This window comes from Colossoma macropomum, unplaced genomic scaffold (assembly GCF_904425465.1).
Source record: "Colossoma macropomum unplaced genomic scaffold, Colossoma_macropomum, whole genome shotgun sequence".
Lineage (NCBI taxonomy): Eukaryota > Metazoa > Chordata > Actinopteri > Characiformes > Serrasalmidae > Colossoma > Colossoma macropomum.
In genome coordinates, this window is record NW_023494794.1 from 19,274,960 (window position 1) to 19,290,372 (window position 15,413).

General features: G+C 39.8%; 1 protein-coding gene across 1 annotated transcript in view; it reads right to left on the reverse strand.

The window, feature by feature from the left end:
- Positions 1 to 8,808: 8,808 nt before the first annotated feature.
- The window catches only part of ubash3ba (ubiquitin associated and SH3 domain containing Ba), a 48,616-nt gene continuing 42,011 nt past the window's right edge, over positions 8,809 to 15,413 (reverse strand). The window contains exons 8-14 of the mRNA XM_036580491.1: positions 14,970 to 15,090; positions 14,016 to 14,138; positions 12,608 to 12,700; positions 11,781 to 11,925; positions 11,106 to 11,212; positions 10,576 to 10,685; positions 8,809 to 10,325 (exon numbers count right to left, since the gene is read on the reverse strand). Of these exons, the coding sequence (XP_036436384.1) occupies positions 10,188 to 10,325; positions 10,576 to 10,685; positions 11,106 to 11,212; positions 11,781 to 11,925; positions 12,608 to 12,700; positions 14,016 to 14,138; positions 14,970 to 15,090 (837 nt within the window). The 3' untranslated portion in view covers positions 8,809 to 10,187. The remainder of the gene's footprint in view (positions 10,326 to 10,575; positions 10,686 to 11,105; positions 11,213 to 11,780; positions 11,926 to 12,607; positions 12,701 to 14,015; positions 14,139 to 14,969; positions 15,091 to 15,413) is intronic.

Genomic DNA, 15,413 nt, shown 5'->3' on the forward strand with positions numbered 1-15,413 from the left:
AATAGTAATATATACATTTTTATTTTTATTTAAGCAATAGAACACAAGAGAGTGTGTGTTATCGCGAAATAACATCACGGCTGTGATTTGGTCACAGGCACGAGCCAAAGGCAAATGCCCCAGATCATAACAGCCATGATGTTATAGCGACAACACACGACCTCGAGTGTTCTATTGCTTTTACACAACAGTTAAATAATTAAAGTAAGAAATTAATAAATTGGGCCGTGAACGCGGCATTTAATATGTTTTAATGTCAGCAGTTCCTTCCGCCAAATTATAGTTCCTTAACAAGCATCAGAGCATTGTGCTACATCAGAGTACCGAGCTCCGCTCACTCGCTGCACAGCCGGCCGTTCGATCTCCAGCTCCACACAGACCAACTGACAGTTTGGGAATTTGGTGTAGTCTCATCTTCAGAGTCTGACCAAATCGGCTGTCTGTCAAATGTGATCTTAAAAGTGTCCATTTTCTGTTTGTGGCAAAGTAAGAAGTAAAAAACGTTCAAATGGCTTGAGCGTCTTCTAGCAAAGTCGTTGCTTAGCAACGGCGTCTCAGCGGAGTGATACAGTGTTTGTGAAAAACCCGTGATGGTGAAATAACAGCACAGTTAGAACGCTTCTCAACCAATCAGCTTGCGTGGCCGGAACTAACTGTTGTATAATAAATAATAATAAACAAGTTGTATTTAATTAAATTATATATATTTTTTAATATCATGCTGTGATTGAAGAAGAAAATGATTAAAATTTCTAAACGTGATAAAATTTAGTTTACAGCCAAATGACATTTTGTTGATTTTCTAATTGACAATAAGTTACACATCCTCTACAGAGAACACTTAAATACAGTGTATTTTTCAGCACACATTTTCTATTCATTTGAGTTTATCATATTGAAAAAAGCATAAAACATTAAATGTGCAATAACTTGTACTTTTGCTCAAGTTTACAACAGTGGTTGTGCATTAAAATGTGCAGAAATGTGTTCTCTGTAAAGGATGTTCTCTTATTTTCACTTAGAAAATCAACAAAACATGCAATTTGACCACCTGTTGCATGCGACTGTATGTCGCCCACTTTTCGTTCAGTGCGAGCTGAGGAGTTTGAAAAGGCTTCCAAGTGTTATTGAAGGAATTATTATGTGTAGAGAAATAAAAGCTGTTAAAAGTAATATTAAGTCTGAGAGCAACTAATAGTCTCAAAGTCCCACCAAGCTCTCCCACTCAGTCTCTCTCTCTCTCTTTCCCTCTCCCACACAAACACTCATCAGCAGCAACACCTGTGAGAGGGATAATCTGCGCTCGAGGCAGCAGGATCAGAGGGCTAGAGGGAGTCTGCGGCGCGCCTATTGATCAAAAAGCATCGCAGGGCCCCTGACCTCTAGCCTTTCACCTTTGACCCTTCGCAGACCGCTGCTCCTGAGGATCTTTTTTTTTGGCTTGAATTCTTACTCAGCATGAGCCACTGATACACTGGCCAGTGAAGGCCGTGTCTTCAGTCCATGGTGGGAATATGAGCAGTGGTGTGGGACTATAAAAGGGGAGGGGACTCTTGAGAGCAGCTCAAAATTTCTGCATAATTCAATCATGACGACGTAAACTAAGCCATTCAGAGTGGTTTGATGAAAAATGCTCCATTCTAGAAAAACGTAGTGACAGACACTGCTGGTGATGGGAACCAGACGTCGGAAGAGTTCAATGGCACTAAAAGCACCTTCAAAAAGAGTTACATGAAGTGTTTGTGAATACGTCACCTGATGCCTTTAGGGTTTTGCCTTAAATGTATATTTATAATCCATTAATGGTGTTGAGGTACATTATGAGCCTTGTAAGGCAAAATGGTCCCCAAAGAAAACATATTTTTTCAGATGTATCACTATTTTGCAGTTACCAACGTCACATTAAAAAGCTATAGATTCAGTGGTTGTATTGGATGACAACAAAACCTCAATCTCAACCGTTTCATTTAAGAAACATCTCAAATTACTTAGTTTACATCACAATGATTGAATTATGCATAATTTGGAAAAAACACTTTAAAAATAGATGGAATCCCTCTTTGATGCAGGAAGGCTGGATGCCCCTTTGGATGATGGTTGGGGGCAGAAATTTGAGAACAGCATACAGAAGTTACACTGACTGTTAGAGAGTTTTTAATAAATGAGCATGTTTTATTACTGCTTAAGCATCTACAATAGAGATGCTTCGATCCTGCCGCTGCAAACCTGAACGAAAAGCCCAACCTCCAAAGTCCACTCCTTTCAGCCCAGCTGTGATGTCCACAATTTCTCTGAGGAACATGAAACTGTGGGTTGGAGAATATACTCAAAGCCTCAGTAAACAGCTGTTCAAGTCTAATAAAACCTTTTTTTCTCCACTTTATTGAAAAGTAAGATTGAAAATCAAACATTAGTCTTAACATAAGTTAAGTTCGCACAGTCTTTTCCAATGAAGCTTCACCTGTTCCACGAGTCCTTATCCTACTACTGTGTTTTATTGTTTATTTCTATTTGTGTAGGTTTATTAACCGAAAACAATCATAATCTTTTTTTTCCATGACAATTTTTCAACCTCTCTCTATCCCTTAGTATTAAACAAGCTGTTGTTGTTGTGAGCTGTGTTCTGATTGGCTGCCCTGTTGTGTACCTTATTCACTAAGCAGTCTCGGCTGAAACACATTTACTTCGGTGTAAATGGGTGGAGCTAAACTGCTGTGTTGTTTAAACAATTCATTTAAACAGGCTGTTTTGCAGCTTAGTTTCCACTTTAACAGACCACGTCAATGTCTTAAACTGCAAAAACGAAGAACGAAAAGGAGAAGTCATCCTATAATCAGAACTGGCCTTTTTTACCTACATTCTTAAAAACATGGTTTTCCAAGGGTTCCTTAGTAAAGACAGTGGTTCTGTACTGAACCATGAACACTCAAAGCAAACATTTGCAGGCTTAAAGGGTTCTTTGCATTGTGAAAGTGCTCTCCAGATTGATGTAGAATGTGCTGTATATGGTTCTGTATAGCACTTTTTTTGAAAATGGTTCTACGTAGCACCAAAAAGGTTCTTCTATTGTTACGATGCCAAGCTTGTAATAATAGAACCCTTTTTCAAAGTGTACAAAATGCAGCAGCACACATCATAACAAAGAGATCATATCACTCCTGTTGTAAAAGAACTGCACTGGCTATCTGAATCTCTTAGGACAGATTTTAAAGTTCTGCTACTAGTTTTTAAGGCTCTAAATGAGCTTAAAGCTCCTGCCGACATCACAGAGTGTCTGTCTGTATAACACTTTCAGCTGCCACTGGCATGAAAAGTGTTATAAAGATTAATATTATTGTTATTCTTTTGGACCCCACTCTATCTCATAATTAGGACTTACTGTATTATAATTATGACTTAGTATATTAATTATGAGACAATATTTTCATTATTATGAGATAGAAAGTCATAATTGTGATAAAATTCCTCATTATTATGATTAACTGTGTGGCCTTTTTCTTTTGATGGAATAGGTTCCATACAAACTTGAAGATTTTTTAGTGAAGCCTTCCCGTAATTGGCAAGTTTAGTAGTGCTGCTGCTGCTGATGATGATAATGATGATGATGATATTATTATTAGGGCTGTTGCCTCACAGCAAGAAGGGCCTGGGTTCGATTCTCAGGCCAGGGTCCTTTCAGTATGGAGCTTGCGCATTCTCCCTATGTCTGCGTGGGTTTCCTCTGGGTGCTCTGGCTTCCTCCCACAGTCCAAAGACATGCAGTCAGGTGAGTTGGCAATGCTAAATTGCCCCTAGGTGTGAGTGTGTGTGTGAATGTATATGTCTGTGTGTCTGCCCTGTGATGGACTGGTGACCTGTCCAGGGTTTATCCAGCCTTCCGCCCAGTGAGCACTGGGATGGGTGCCAGCACTCAGGAGGATAAGTGGCTTAGATAATGAATGAAAAATAATAATAACTTTTCTTATAGAGCACTTTTGATAGTGGTGGCAGCTAAAAGTCAAGTGATAAAGTTTAAAATCACTACAAGAAAATTAAAGTTGAGTTTGGTTTTCATCTATTATAGATACTGTTCAGTAACAGCAATAAGGCAAAAAATGATATAAATGAGAGTTTAGTGTTGATTTAAATCATATGAAGTGATGACTAATCAATTTAAAAAGATAAGCAAAACAAGACATACATTTAATTGAAAGGTAAATTAAATGCTTCTTAAAAGTGAGCGCTGAGCTTGACTCTAATAAAAGGTGAAACTGAGCTCCACAGTTTAGAAGGATAATAACCGAAACAGGCCTCTCCATGTTTTCTGTATGTTACGGAGGGTATTTGCAGAAGGCCAGGATCTGCAGATCTTAGATCATGTGCTGAAACATAAACAGACATTCTGTGAGTTACACAGGTGCTTAAAGGCCATTTAGAGTTTTAAAAACTAATGCATTTGAAAAACTATCCTAAAAGATACAGGTAGCCAGTGCAAAACGGTGGCAATAAGATCTTTTGGTTTGTTTGTTTTAGTTGGGATCTGTGCTGCTGCATTTTGTATGAGTTAAAGATGATGTATTGTTTCCTAAGGATTCCCAGTAAGAAGAGCATCACAGTTATCAACTCTGCTTGTGACAAGTGCATGAACAAGTTTCTGCGAGACAGAAAAGGCTGAACTTTTTTCAAATGATAAGAAGCTTCTTTGGTGGCTTTAGTAATATGCTAGAGCAGGACAGTCACTAAACTGTGCAGTAATGTAGCCCAGCAGGACAAGAGCTCACCCGCCCTACTAAATGGAGGGATCAGATACAAACATCCAAGTGAATTGAGACAACGTTGGAAGCATTAGCAGAAGCCACTGTTCTTAGAGATGCACTGCCACCTAGTGGCCGCTGTTAGAGCTGCAAGCACAGCAAACTAAAGAGGGCCTCATGAATTTTCCAGCTGATAAAAACTTTTGTGGCTAAGTGCTTTTCACTGTAGCTGTTTGCAGTTGTGTGCAATGTATAGAACTTCTTTAACAACGTTTGTTTGAGTCGAGTTGACAGAGCATTAAAGTCAAAATTGACCTTTTTTACCTTCTTAGATGTCAATGATTATTTTAAGAACATCATTATATATATCACTTAAGAGACATGAAATATAGTATTGAACGTTTGATTGAAGTGTGGTAACTTGCAGGGAAAAATTAGAACAGTGTAAATTGGGGTGTCCAATCTGCAAAGGGCCCGTGTGGCTACCCTTTTTCATTCCAACACAGCAGGAGCTCACATGATCAGTGGTTTGAGGACTGAGACCAACTGATTCAACAAGTGGAATCAGGTGAGCTCCAGCTTGCTTGGAATGAAAACCTGCAGCTACATCTGACCATTGTGGATAAGATTGTGGTATAATTATATGATTATGGTGTAAATGGAATCCAGCCAAAATACATCCACATATGATCCAGACATGAAACTCATATTACTGAAAGGTGTAAACAAGCTCTGAGCTTGACTTGACCTTAAGGAAGAACATCTATCGACCAGAGGAGGACGGGTTCCCCTTTTGAGTCTTGGCTCATCTCACTCTTACGGAGTTTTCCTTGCCACTGTTGCCATCGGCTTGCTCATGGGGGCCTGGACCCGGATTTTTCTGTAAAGTTGCTCTGTCGTAAAGAGCGCTATATAAATAAACTTTGACTTGAATTGACTTGACAAATCCTGCTTAGTCATTTTTCCCCCAAATATCAAACCAGACTGACACAACTCATGGTGATAAAACATTTATTTTCAAACATAATTATCATCTTTTAAGCAGTTAAAATATGTCGTAAAATATGTCAACAATCATAATTACAGGATCGCCTTTGCAACAAAATAGAGCACATTCTTCTGGAACACTTATTGGAATGCATAAAAATCAACGTAATAATTTAAATACATATACATCATTTCCATTATACTTTGTGTGTACTTGTTTCAAGTAGAGTTTACCTTTAAGAAGTGAAGTCGGTATCTTCTTCATGCATGCAGAGTTGGCATGAACGAGAGCAATAGGACTCTTCAAAAGCTGAATTTTAATAATGACCCCAAGTAGGAACATCACTGATACATGTGCTGTCCTCTTTAACTTCAATGACCTGGACTCTAACGAGGAATATGAATATGGCTTACAGAGAGGTCAAGCAAAAGTTCACAAGGTTATACAAAATGTAGCACACGTCTCAGTGCAGACAATGCTAACTTGGTTCGTGTTCCTATCTGCAATCTCTGCCATCCTGCTTGTTCATTCCTGCACTCGTTTTTCAACCTAATCTGTCTGCCACTTCTGTACCATGGTGTCCATTAATATGGACAATAATCTTGACGTGTTTCCCTGCACTAGTGAAAGAAAACTGGTTAACTTGGAAATCACTTCTAATACAAGTCAATGGGACAGGTACTTCAGTATCCACCCAATGGCTTCTACTGGAAGTGTTTTGGGTCAAAACTGGTGGGAATTGGGGGGTTTCTGTTCTGTCCATCTTGTTTTATTGAAAAGAAGAATTATTGTTCTGTTTTTGCCACATTTTTCACAGCTTTAATTTGGCTAAGAAGGTTGGAAGTGCAGACTCAAACCTGTCAAAACAATTCAAATCAAATGTAAAAGGTAATTCGCTACATCATTAACAATGTCTGTGAAGTCGTAATTATATAACGGTATTTAAAAAGAATGGCAAAAGAAAAGTAATAACTTAAAGCATATTGCAATAGAATCGCAGTACTAGTATTCTGTCCCCATCACATAGTTTGAACTTATCAGAACCTTACTTTTTCCATTCTCTTGTGAAAGTGACGTGAGACAGTGGAGTTTGAGGACAACCGATGTAGATTCTTTCAGCCTGAAGCTCACAGAAACTTGACAGCATCTCAGGAATCTCAGACTCACTCTTGCTCTCTCCCTCTGCCTCCTTTAAGCGAAGACAAGACACTTTTGGAACAACTGCACACTTAGCACGGCCGAGTCGATGCTTAAAAATGACGTCATCATCGAGGCAAGCACAGCTGCCATCAGAAATTCCGGCAACTCTTCTTGGCCTTGTTTTCTGGAGCGCATGACGGGCGAGTTCATATGCAGCTATTTTGGAAGAACAATGATCTCTATATAGTAGATGCGTTTGGCAACTGGTATTTCCATCTCGCACAGAATTAACTCTCTCAATCACCTGCGCACTCACTCAGACACACAACCTCACAAGAAGCAAGTTTTCAAAACTAAAACGGTGAACATTAAGACGCTTTAAGATAATGGTAAACTAAAACAGCAGGAAGTTCGACCTGTTCATGCTCTGCCCACAAATGTGTTCTTTCGCAGCAACTGCTGCTTGGTGGGCAAAACATTTGCAAAGAAACTCTGACATGCATTTTTGTCATGTAATTGGGTTAAATTTAGCATGGTGCCATATTAATTTTTCATTTTCCAACCTGAATTGCTACAACAGCTTAGTTCAGTTTGCTTGTGTAACACAGGGGTCAGCAATAAGCGGCTCCAGAGCCGCGTGCAGCTTTTTTAACCGCCCTGTTGTGGCTCCACAGCAGGGTTAGATTTTAAAGTAAATATAAAATAATCCTCTTTCACAGTAAAATAAAGCTCTGCTGATCGTTCTAACAGTTTTAACAATAAATGGTCTGAAATGCTGGAGTTATTGTATAACTGCTAATTCATCCTTAAACCCTGAAGGTTGGCGTGCAGACGGCTGGGCACACAGCAACGCAGACAACAGTCTCGCCTAGCTAGTAGCTAACGAAACAGCAAAGAGAAAGATTTAAGACAAACATCGATAATTTGGAGACTAATGGATTTATTTGCATTTAGAATCACTCCATCTGGTTTCCTGATACGTTTAATCTGCAACAAAAAACTGTCAAACGCTAAAGAGTCGCGAGGCTGAAGTCAGCTCCTCATTCACCAGCTTGTTCGAATTTTCCCGTTCCACCTTAAATCGTGCACCAGTTACATTCTGGCAAGGTGGAACGGGAAAATTGGATCAAGAGGCTGGCAAACGAGACGCTGACTTCAGCCTTGTAAAAAGTAAATCGTTAAGAGACATTTAACAAGATTGGAGATCGCTGGAGATGCGAGAAAAGCAGCTAGCTGAGCTAAAGCTTAAAGCAGAGTAAAGTAAGTCTGTGTTTTGTGTCGGTGGTTTGATTTTTATTGAAAGGACAAAATGGCCCTTCTTAACATTTGGGTTGCCGACCCCTGGTGTGGCACTTCAAACTAGAAACTTGATGTTAGGTGGCAACTCAAGGCATGTGTACATGTGTAAACAAACACCATAGCTGTCCACAAATAAGTGTTAAAACAAACAAACAAACAAACAAACAAAACAACAACTTCTCGTTAGGTTAAATGGAAACGTAAAAAGCTTGTCCAACCTCACAACAGCAGGTCTGAAAGAACGCATTTGTGGGCCCAGCATGAATACAACAATTATATGACATAACTGGGAAGCCAACATAGCTTAGAAGACAAAGAGAAAGAAAATGGGGCACTACATGACTGAGAGGCCCCATCAGGGTAAAATAATTACAAGCAAATAAAAAGGCATGCTTTTACTTATCATTATTATTATTATTATGACAAAGTATGCATAAATCCTCCAAAAAAAGTTGCCACAAGGTACAACACTGACAGATTTACCAAAAAAGAAGAAGAAAAGAAATTCAAATGCTATAACCCTAGTTTCTATATTCTTGGCATGTTACTGAACCTGATGTGCACACATACACTAGCATAAGACCCAAAAACTACATCACCCAACTACATTAAGCCTCTTTCTGTAGTTTGGATCAACTGAGGAAAACACATCTGAACAGATCTGGAAAAGGAGTGGCTCACAATGGCCGATATGTATAGTGCGTGCGAGAATAGAGGAAAAAACAATAACTGCATGTTCAGATTTGCTACAGCTTGATTCCTCTGTTTTCTTAACAGAGCAAAACCAAAAAATACTTTATACGAAGCACCAGAAAAATTCTTAGCAAGTTATGCTATGAATAACATAAATAGAAGAAGTTACATATTTTTTCTATTCAGGAATGAAAAGAACCAAATAGTTTGAACTGTGCTACTATGAACAGGCATGTACATGTTTGTAGACTAATCTCCAAGTTTCTCTGTTTGGTTGATTTCCGCTATGCAAAAAAATAAGGCTTGCTGATTGACCTGTGGCTTGTAAAGGGCCCGCTAAGCGTTTATAAACCATGTGGAACCTAAACAATGTGATCTTTTCAGCAGAGATAGTCGATAAACAGCTTTCGTTTTGTGGAAAATACTTAGCATGCAACAATGATTATTTTTTATCCCCCCATTAGCATGAATTGCTAAAATAAGCCCTTTACCAACCATCATCCTGAGGCGAACTAGGTGAAAAGTTGCAGCACAGCACGGAGACAATCAGCTGTCCAAAAAGCATCGGCTACTTCCTAGTGGTCCTGGCTTGTCCTTTCTGATTGTCTGCGTTAGGGTTCATCTCTTGTGCTTTGTTGTCTGGAGATGTTTCAAAATGCTATCTCACAGTGTGTTTGGTGGCAGCCAAATTGACCTCACTGCTTCATTTGATGAGAAACATCAAGGCCGAGAAGACTCGGGCCACCAGGCAACAGTCTTGGAAGCCTTTTTTTGATGACTCAGCACTTTTGAACATGTGACGTGGCCAGTGCAACATGGCCTCCTTACAGAGACATGAAACCTGAGTGGGTCATCGTCCACTTTAAGCTCCACACCTGTACATGTACGGTGAATTCTGCCTTATTTGAATGCAGCTGACTTGATGGATTCATGTTATGCTCAGAATGTGTTGCTGTGGAGCCTTTTTGTTTCCTTTCTTTCCAATTTGCCACAACTCTTCAAAGCAATCTTTGACCTTGATCCGTGACTGCTAACCAATAAGCTTGCACTCTAATAGGGGGGATAGACATATGAGCACATTTACGGACACGGACATTACACATATCATTGCTGCCATAGATAAAAAGATGTATAGAGCCGGCACGGTGTACTGCAGCAGCGTAGGGACTGCTCTGTGGAAGCCTGGCCTGTGTTTTGGTCTGCTCATGATGGAATGCTGCACGCTTGCAATGGTGTGGAAGAAGAGCGTAGTTGACAGCACAATTCTCAGCTGCCCTTAGAGGAGGAGCATAGAAGGCGGAGCCAAAGGACTAAACCAAAGGAGGCGAAGCACCTCAGTCCTGCAGTAAAGTTTCCCTCCAGTTGAAGCTGTGATTGGGCCCATGCGTGAGGGGCAGGATGGGCGGGTCCACAAGCTGCCACACCCCTGTCTCACCCATCTCTTCACAGGCACAGAAACCCAAATATGGAATCTGGAGAGAAAGAGAGTGAAAGAGAGATATTAATAGACCCGGATGTACCGAGAAATAGGGGTAAGCAATTAGGGCAAAAATATGATGAGTGATACAAGGCCCTAAAGGTTCCCCTCTGACCTTAACCCGTATGAATCGGCCAGTCAAATCCCTTACAAATAATAATACAGACCCTCTTCTTGTAAAACTAATTCTACCCCTACAGTGCTTGATCTGATTAAAAAGAAAAAAAAAAAGTATAAACACAGACCTTTCGTACTACTTGTACAAAGTCTTTGGAGTTCTGGGGGCTGAGACCCTGCATTTGGCGAGTACACGCCTCCAAAGAGGAAGCATGTGCCACAATCAATACTGTGTTTCCTGTTAACAAAACCACACAGTTAGCAGACAATAGCAATATGGTGCCAAATTTACTTTCTTCTTTTGGTATTTAGCAAAAGAATAGTCATGCTCTACACTTTAGATTAGGCCATAGCTTAGAGTAAAAAGGATTTTCAATGGTGAATCACCACTGACATTGCAAGTTAGTCCAAGCTTAGACTTAATCCTCATATGGAAAACCAACTGATAGAGTAGTAAATGCTGTCTGTGGAAAGTTACATCAGACCTATCCATGCTTCACCCACAAACACAGAAAAATAAACCAAAACTACGGGTGAATATTCATTATAAATGAATTCATTCTTCAGGCCAAAGTAATGGGGAGGTGGGATGAGTGTTCGGGATCTTTTAAATGGTGTTAATGTTTGCAAGTCAAACCCTCACAGCAGTGCTACTCACCCAGGCTTTTGCACTCAGTAAGGATTTCCCGTGTTACTTGGAAGCTGCGGCTGATGTAGGTGTCATAGGACTCCGACATAGTCAGCTTGCTGATGGGAATATGAGGTCTGGACAGAAGAGACATGGCCATTTATGCTCCAGACTGCATCTGCTGAAACTGTCCCATATTCCTCAGCTAACTTAGAATCAACACTCTCTGCCCTTTCAGTCACATGTATTTGGACACAAGAGGCCAAGGCTGACCCTAGATCAGCACTCTCACTCTGAGAATGTTCTCTGAGAAAGGCCAACAGAACACACACACACACAACAGTTCTCTCACAACGTCATAACATAAATAATGCCATCCAAAACTAGATCATTTTAAGATATCAATAAATTAATTTTACAACCGTTAGTTCTAACCACACAGTCTGAGTGCTGATTAAATAGTGTGCTACCAATGTTATCGCATTGTGTTATCACAACTAACATCACAGCTGTGATTCGGTCATAATGTTATTCCATGACGCACAATCTTGAGTGTTCTATTGCTTTTGTACAGTTCTGCATGTTACAAACATTATGGAGAGAAACTCGTCATATCAAGTTCATCTCAGCTTTTCTCAGATTTTTTTGTTTCAAAAAATAGGAGCAGTAGATTGAGTGATTAATGTTTTGAAATGGAAAAAGAACCTGTAAGTTGTGTCCACACTAAAGTTAGCAGCAGCCAGCTCGGTGGGTGGGATCCAGGCAGGTAAGGAAGTGCCTGACACCCACTTGGTCCACTCAAAGAGACCCGGTTCAACTCGAATCTTAGTCTTCCCATCCTGCTGAAGACCTGAGAAAAAGAGAGACAGAAAGAGAGATAGATAGAGAGAGAGAAAGAGAGAGAGAGAGAGAGAGAGAAGGACTGTGAGTGACTGCAACAGAGATGCAAGCCTATTATTATTATGATTATTGTTAATATTATTAACATTTAAAAACCAACCTGTATATATAAACCAGTTAAAACACGGTTCAAATATCTACACGGAAATTTACACAATGCATTCTGGGTTCTAATAATATAATGGGTTCTATGATGTTCTTAAATTCTTTATCAAAGCTTGGTAAAGAACTTGGAGAGAGTGACAGGCAGAGAAAGAAAGATAGTGAGAGAGAATGAGAGAGAGAATGAGAGAAAGAGAGAGAGAGAGAAAGAGAGAAAGGGGGGAAAGGCAGAGAAAGAAAGATAGTGAGAGAGAATGAGAGAAAGAGAGAGAGAGAGAGAGAGAGAGAGAGAGAGAGAAAGAAAGATAGTGAGAGAGAATGAGAGAAAGAGAGAGAGAGAGAGAAAGAGAGAGAGAGAGAGAGAGAGAGAGAGAGAGAGAGGAGATAAGAACGAATGGTATACCAGAACCTAATAAAAGCAAAGGGGGTGGGGTGGGGCGGGGACTCAAAGCGCTTAGTCATTGTAAGTGGAGGTCAGAGGGCTAAATAGAGTTTGGAGAGGAAGAGAAGAGAGATAATGGTGACTGCACCTCGGAGGATATTATGGGCTGTCTGCACACACCGTAGGGATGGAGAGCAGTACACAAAGTCTATCACCGTATGACTGTCAAATAGGGCCTCACCTGCAATAAACAAAGTAGCACAAACATTTTTATTTAATCTGTGTTTACAATTAAAAGATGTTCCAATCTTGAGCTTGAACTGGATTGTTAAATCTTGTTAAATAATTAATTCAAACTAATACGCTCCCTGGAAAACATTGGTCACATCCATCATTTCTTCTGTAATACAACAGCATCAGTGCCGTCAGGTAAGGATTACCCCAGCCTCTTGGAATTGTTCCTGTCCATCTTAGCCCTCTCTTCCACTGACTTTGTGCTTCATATCCAAGCAGAACAACACTAACATTCCCACATTCCAGGATGACAACTGAAAGGTGTCTATGTTACTGGTTCAACAGTGATGGAACACTAGGGTTGTCAATGAAGATTTTAAATTCAATTATATAACTGAATTAAAAAAAAAGGAAATATTTGATTGTGAAAAAAGCAGGTTTTTTCTGCTGCTGTTAGCCTTGCGAGTTCTCGCATAGGCCTGCGCCGCTACACTGATGGCACTGCGTAACAGACAAGTCACAGGACGTCACTTTCATGATTGAAAATGAAATATAGGTAAAGCTGAAACGAGCAAATTATTCAACAACTGTGTGGTAATGATGGCAGAGTTCACAACCTAACTCGGCCACAGAGAGAGTGATTTGCATTCCATGCAATCCAAAAAGCCCTATTTGGAAATACCTCAGAGCAGCACTTAAAGGTCAGTACATGGGAAAATTGTGAAACCTCAAGATAAAGTTGTATGCAAGCTTTGTAAGCTACAGTTAGCTTACCATTACAGCACTAGCAACCTGAGGGCACATCTCAAATATATGCACCCAATGAATCCAGTTCACGTTCCCCTTGATAAATCATGGTTGCGTGTATTCACACAGCACTTAAACAATGGAAACTGAAAAGGGTCAAAATCTTTTATGCCTCAATTTAGCAAACCAATCAGCAAATTTTGACTGACCAGCAAAATCACCAGATCTTAATACCTATTCTCAATTTGGAACAGCAGGTGAAACGCTGAAATAGGTGCATACAAACTGACTAAACTGTGCACAGTTTGTGGAAACGGGCTAACTTGGACAGAAACTATCTGAAGAGACTGGTGTTATCATTATTTGGGGATTACCTAGGACTGGCTGTGTTATTAAGCCAAGAGTACACAGAACCAAGTGTTAGAAAAGAAATGATACATGCGACTAAGTTTTTGTTCCGTGAGCTTACGTACTACACACAATTTACACAGTAGCAACTGCCATATGTAAGTGCAAATATTCATAGTGTGTTTGTTTTTTTAGACTGGCACTGAATGTTTTTGTGTATTACTGACCGACTAGGCGAGCCTGTGTGGCTCCAAACACAGTGATGGGACAGTCCTTATCATACTCCCTGTATCCACCACTTCTTGCTGGAAGACTACATGGCATGTTGAGGTTGGTTCGCATATAACGCCCTGCAACCCACACATATCACATAACATATCAATACACAGAAAACAGCCATACTGAAAAGTTTTCTTAAGCAGAATTGGACATGGATTAGTCTCAGCACAGAGGTTGTGTAATTGGAAGTATAAGAGATATAAGCAACCGATTTGTATGGGACAAAATATGTATAGTTTCCCCAAATTCATACAGATAGCCTAGACGGAAAGGTAATTACCAGGATGTTTACATCAGCATTATGCAACAGGCGCCACAAACTCTAACAATAATAATACGATGCACAGGCATTCCTGTCTATTATCAGGCTATATTATTACATAAGCATGAGGTGATTTGGAACAGGAACCCTGTTAAACAGGCAGTAAACTGAAGTTGTTTTGAAGCAAAATAATGTATTTAAACATATTCACATGGGATTAAATTAAGACAGGGTGGATGTTGGAAAAAAGGAGGCTTTAACTGCTGCTATTCACTGCACACTTCTTGAATAATGAAACAATGGATGCTTTGGAAGAGTCTCTCAACCATTTACTCGGGCTGGGTTGTAAAGTTAAGACAGTGTGTTTGGCAGTAGTTCGATATGGATTAGTTCTTGCGTTGTGTGAAGCATATTACCAGCTTAACTGAGAGAGCTCAGTATCCAGTCAATTACAGAAGGCCATTTGCTCCACAGTTATTGCTGTCAAACTGTAAAAAGTACATAGTGCAGATTCATACTGGACAAAAATAATAGACCCTGTCAGTAATCACTTAAATTACCTAAAGTACCTCCCACAGGTGAAACTAAACCAACTCCAATAGGGCTAAAGTCTACTAGGTACAAACCACTGAACCCTAACCTTTGGCATCAAAGCACTGGGTGATCCAGTGTTTCCCAAACACCACGTCCATCCTCTCACCATGGCGACACACAAACAGTGTCCGCTTGGGCAATAGAGACTGGCTATTGGTCCGCAGCATCTAGAACAGGAGTCACAATAGCGGTAAACTGTCACTACAAATGAAGAGACATTTTACAGGGTCACTGATTCCTGAAATGTTTCATATTTTTCCCCACTTTACTGTAGTTCAGCAAGCTGAAATAATAAATATACATGTACAAGACCAAACTGACTAAAGAGATTGAACTAGGTAGAATTAACTGTGTAAGCATAACACCATAGATCACTTGGCTGTTAAAAAATAAAACAAACAAAAAAATAAAAAGACATTATTAGTGGTCAGCCTTTAAGATACTATTCATGGCATGCTCACCTAAGATATGTGTGTTACATATATTTACT